At 28.8% G+C, this 5,582-nt stretch overlaps 2 protein-coding genes across 2 annotated transcripts; one reads left to right on the top strand and one right to left on the bottom strand.

The window, feature by feature from the left end:
• Positions 1-2,594: 2,594 nt before the first annotated feature.
• Positions 2,595-3,593, bottom strand: LOC113370092 (60S ribosomal protein L37a). The gene is made up of 3 exons (XM_026610756.1): positions 3,454-3,593; positions 3,182-3,310; positions 2,595-2,775 (listed from the first exon to the last, which is right to left on the bottom strand). The coding sequence occupies exons 1-3, from the start codon at positions 3,454-3,456 to the stop codon at positions 2,629-2,631; spliced, it is 279 nt and encodes a 92-aa protein (XP_026466541.1). The 5' UTR covers positions 3,457-3,593; the 3' UTR covers positions 2,595-2,628.
• A 379-nt stretch (positions 3,594-3,972) lies between these two features.
• On the top strand, positions 3,973-5,175 carry LOC113370796 (H/ACA ribonucleoprotein complex non-core subunit NAF1-like). Its single transcript, XM_026611484.1, has one exon. It carries the CDS (start codon positions 3,973-3,975, stop codon positions 5,173-5,175), a length of 1,203 nt encoding a protein of 400 aa, XP_026467269.1.
• Positions 5,176-5,582: the final 407 nt, after the last annotated feature.

Consider the following 5,582-nt stretch of genomic DNA (forward strand, 5'->3'; position numbering starts at 1 on the left):
TCGACGAATATTTGTATCCGCACACAAACACATACATAATTTTTTTCTAAAGTATGCCAAAATGTTCAGAAACCTCTGAAACGTAAAGATATATAAAAAATTTCATTTTTAATTTTTTGCGATTACTATAACTCACCCTTCAACTAAAAAATTGAATATTTTGAACTTTGCGAAGGAATCAGTGCAAAATGCTTCAACCACATTTCGCAAAAAAATCATGAACCAGTTTTGAACATTTAAAAACCGTTCGAAAGATATCATTTGAGAATCGTGATTAGTTTTTGGCAAATAAACCTTAATATAACGATAGAGTCCATGGTCAAACAAACATCCTAAAACATTATAGTCATACAAAAAGTAATTAAATTATAAAAAATCGTTAAAATTTTAAATAATGGACTGCGCTTTCAGGACATACAAGCGCCTGTGTGTCGACTGTAATTAATACAATCACATATATTATAAAGTTTGTTTAAAAATATCAATTAGAAATTACATTGATTAGTCTATATTTATTCAAAGACTATATTTTTATAACAAGCAGTTCAAAATATTACCTGACAAAATAAATATCAATTCTTATTGATTGACTCGATTAAGTTATAAGATACATCCAACTTGTAATAACGTAAAATCCATTTTACACTAGTTTTAAATCCTAATTGTCTAATAAATTATATTTGCAAATGCTGCCTAGAATTTTCGCCATTTATCCGGTGGAAAGTTACCCAAGTTTTTTTCCACGAATAATTCTCTGATAATACTTAGTGTTATGAAAACAAACTGTTATTAAAACAATGGTATGCTTTTGAAAAATGACACTCATACACAAAGAATATATGCATTGCAGAATAGACTCCTAGAATTCTAAGCATTTAATAACACAAGATAATGTAAATATTATTTTACAAAATCAAGTGGCAAGAATGTTTGCGCTCTTGATTGTTGATAACATTGCTGCATTGAAATAATAAATTTCTAATTGTAAGTTTCATAAAATATGTTTAGGAAATGAATTTATAAAACGTTAATAATCAGAGATAAAGGTTTAATCTCACAAAGTGTATATAACTGAAAGTTATATTGATGATATAATTCTGTAGTTTTAGGATACTGTAATATTAAATTAATAAATTAATAAGAATAATTTAAGAAGAAAGTATATAATATAGAGTAAATAAGAGATTACAAAATACATTCAAATATAAATGGCTAAATTTCAACAAAAATGTTTGCATCATTATAAACTATAGTTCATATGTTAACAAATCAATAACACCGAAATTTCGAAATTCAATATGTGGGTCCAACACCTTTTTGCACATTTGCCCACTTAAAAATAAGCTCATTTTTCTTAAAATCCTATTTCATAAATACTCAACCGATATAATTTATTAAACAGGCTACAAAATAATATATAAATATACATAATTTTTTTTTTTTTGAAATTCGTCTGTTTCAGTTGAATTCGAATTTTGGAACCGCCTCGCGCCTCTACATGTTGGAAGTCCTTATTCCAAGGTCTTTATTATAGTGAACTCTAAGCACAGCAATTATAATTGATACCAGTATACCAGGCGCATTTTTTTTAAAATTGAAGATGACGGTTATTACGGAAACTACTTGAAATACTTAAAATTTTACAATGAAAAACACCAATTTATTGCCAAACGACCTAAGGTACCGATGCCTTTACAAATACAATATGATATGCATAATTCTTAATATCTTTAACCTATTCTCACAAATGCAAAGAAAACATCTGATGGCTGTTGTGCTTATTTGTTAGTTCGATTGTAACTATAACTATATATATAGCTATCTATAAATGGATCTACAAGACTTTTCCATTCCTATAAATGGATCTACAAGAAACTTTCCATTTTCACTTCACACGAGTCAATAGCATGTGCAAAAAGATTATTCCCAATTTATAACCTTATCTATGTATTTAACAGAAAACTGAGTATCTCACGTGTGTCCAGAAAGTAAGCACCAAAAACATATGTATGTATACATGATTTTATCTATAATACCCAAAAGTTGCTAAATACCTAACACCCTATGTTGTGTGTGTACAAATATATGTAGAATATTGTTTTATGGGAGAAACAAATACAAACTATCAGAATATAAATCTACACTGTTTTTGAATGAATTTCCATAAGACTTACAGTACAAATGTTCAGAAACTGCACTTTATCTTAATTTAAAGATTACTTTATACACATTATGAAGTAATTTTAATAATGGCTGAACTAAAACATTTCATTACTATGCTTGGCACTGTACTGAACATATGAGCCCGTACGTGCAAATACTTCAGTCACAATCAGTGCTTATGAAATAAGTACCAAAAGCTAAAGAAAGTACAAAAATGATTCAACTACTGAAAGTTGATACCATTAGCACACACAGTGTTATATATTTAGTTGCTTTTGGGTATTGTAGCTAATATCATACAAGTATATGGTTAATATTACAATTAAGCACATATTTTAATTTTATGTGTAAAATTAAAATATTGAATGCAATTGTACTGAAATTACCACAGGAAAACTTGAATATTTGAAAAAAAATGAAATACCTTTTAATTTTTTATTAATTATTTATTAAGATCAATATAAATTACTGTTCCTTTGTTTCTCTCAACCTCCTAACAGCAGATCGGACAGAGGCAGCAGCAGTTGTGGTATATACCCAGGCACCACCAGCTACAGTTCTTTTACATCTTTTGCAAGACCAAATTCCAACACAACTGCGTTTCATGGCATCCTGAAATTAAAATTATACATGAAAGTTATTTACAGATTGTACACTGAAAACAAAAGATTACGAAAGACCAGAGTTAAATACTAAGGACAATAATTACCAATGCAGTTTGCAAAATAATGTACAAAATTTGATTAAGTGCGACAAATACACAGTAATCATTAAGGCTCGACTAAGGAAATAGGTATACACAATGACAATTCATAGTAAAAAAAATCAATTTTGAGATTTATTAAAAGAACTTAAAATATAAGTTATGCTGATATATGCAAAATTAAACTGAGGATTCAAAAAACCTGTGCAAGGTTTAGTTCTTATAAACAAGTAAATGAAAATGGGAGTAATTAGGAGGCACTAATTACAATGTCAAATTTTAAGGTTAGGTTCAAAGAAATATTGAATTTGGTACCTTTCCACAAAATGTGCAAGTGTATTTGGCGTGCTGGGTTATTTCCATCTTTTTGACCATTTTACGTAAGGAAGCTCCATAACGAGTTCCATATTTACCAGTAATTCCAACCTTCTTGGTACGTTTGGCCTGCAATCAAAAGAATTATATAGCACAGCACAATCGTACAATAATGATATTTTCATAATAATCATTATCTCACAAAACTTTTCACAATAAAATAACAAAATACTATTTTAAGATTAAATATTTATTTAAAGATTACTGCATACCATTTTGATAGATGTTTTCGATCACAAAACAAACCGGAAAGAAGAGAGATGCCAGAAAATAAAATCGTAAAAGAGTTCAGTACAATGTAGACAACACGACAAAATAATGCTAAGCAAGCGACCAACATTAGCGCGAAAACTGTAAATGTCAAGTATCAAAGCATGGTTTTGATAGGTTAAACATTCATAGCTAACCTAACAAAAAATTTTATAAACAGAACAGATAATTTACATTTTAAAAATTTATTTATCAAGTATCACGTGCAAATTATATTTATAAATAGTAAATAATATTACGAATAGTTAGTTTTTGTAATTTTGATTTTATAAGAAGTGAATGAATATTTGTGTAGAAGCAATTATCAGAACTATACATATGAAAAAATATATTTGTTTATGTTATTATTTGACAAATTGAAGTTACATTTTGAGAAAGTGATCTGTATAAAACAATTGAGACTGGTGATTTTTTACTGGAAAAGTACTTACCAAAATTATCAAAAATTGTGTTTAAATATCATGAGTTTTCTCAAATTAGTTGATTATGATAATTCATCTGATGAATCAGATGCAGATGATTCAACTAGTGAAGTTTTGACAAGAACTGATATCAACATTGCACCAAATGTGCAGAATCCACAACCAATATCTGAAATACCGACTGAATCAGAATCTGAAGAATCTGTTATAAGCGTAAAAATTGAATCAGATGAAAAACCACTGGCTTATAGGGAACGAGCTGTATCTGAAAGTGATTCTTCCTCCAGTAATGACTCAGATGATCCAGAAATTTATTGCCAGATAGTTGAAAAACATGAATCTTTAGAAATACCTAAAGCAAAAGGAGAATTATCTGTCAGTGATCTTCCGCCAATAGAAGATTTATTTATTTCAGTAAAACAAGAAGAATCAGCAGTTTTAGGCACAATTCAATCTATAGTTGAACAACTGGTTGTCGTACAATCTTTGCCTGGTATTTCTGCAGTTGACATTGATAGTGTGTTATTTTTAGATGAAGGCAAAAGAGCTCTTGGTAAAGTTTTTGACATTATAGGACCAGTATCAGCGCCTCTATATTGCGTACGTTTTAATTCTAAAGAACATATTGAACAAAAAGATGTTTGCATAGGAGCTACTGTTTATTATGCACCTAAGACAGAACACACATCATTTATTTTCTTACCAGATTTGATAAAACATAAAGGATCAGATGCCAGTTGGATAGATGATATAGAACCTCCAGAAAAACATTTAGATTACTCTGATGATGAGCAGGAGCGTGCAGCACGAAATGCTAAAAAGAGAACACATGAAGAAAGTGCAAATAGTTCAAATCATACTCAAGATAAAGATCAGCAGAGAAAAACTCCAACAAATAAAAATAAAAATAAAAGTAAAGGATCATATCAAAGGAATCACAGTTTTCCAATGCATCCTTCTCATGCTCAATCAAATCGCCAGCAGTTTAATAATCAAGCTTTTAATACAAGGCCAAATATAGTGCCTAATATAATATATCCACCATTTCCAAATATAGGTCAACCGTCCCCGGTTCCCTACCAACCAGTTTTCAATAATTATTTACAAGGTCCTTCCAATAATCATATGATGCCACAAAATATGTGGTATGGGAGTAACATAATACAAAATCCAACAATGCATGGTCATTTTGTTCCATATCCAGTGCCAAGGCATCCTCCTCCACCACCTCCTGGCACATAAGGAAAATAAATTATAGTAACATTTACATAATTTAAATTTTTTAAACAAAGTTTTATTTTATATATATATCTTTATACAATAGTCTTATTATTGCAGCAAGGTTATCGTCTTGCATTGTCATTCAATTCAATTCAATTATCATGAAACAATGTGATATGTTTTTTATAGTGATGCAAATATTTTGCAATCAAACAAATAATTACAAATAACTCACTAAAAAAAATTTATCAGTTAAATTTTAAAATGTTAAACATTATAATTAACTAGCTATATAAAAATGCAAGAATAAAAAACTCCTAATTTATGATATGAACATAGGACTCTGATATATTGTAAATAATGTACTAGCTGATAAATATTTATCAGCAAATATGTAATTTTAAATTAAATATATAAACTGTCTTATA

The sequence above is a fragment of the Ctenocephalides felis genome, unplaced genomic scaffold (genome assembly GCF_003426905.1).
Source record: "Ctenocephalides felis isolate EL2017-DRISC unplaced genomic scaffold, ASM342690v1 CF-g0.4_SCAFFOLD_01492, whole genome shotgun sequence".
NCBI classification, from domain to species: Eukaryota; Metazoa; Arthropoda; class Insecta; order Siphonaptera; family Pulicidae; genus Ctenocephalides; species Ctenocephalides felis.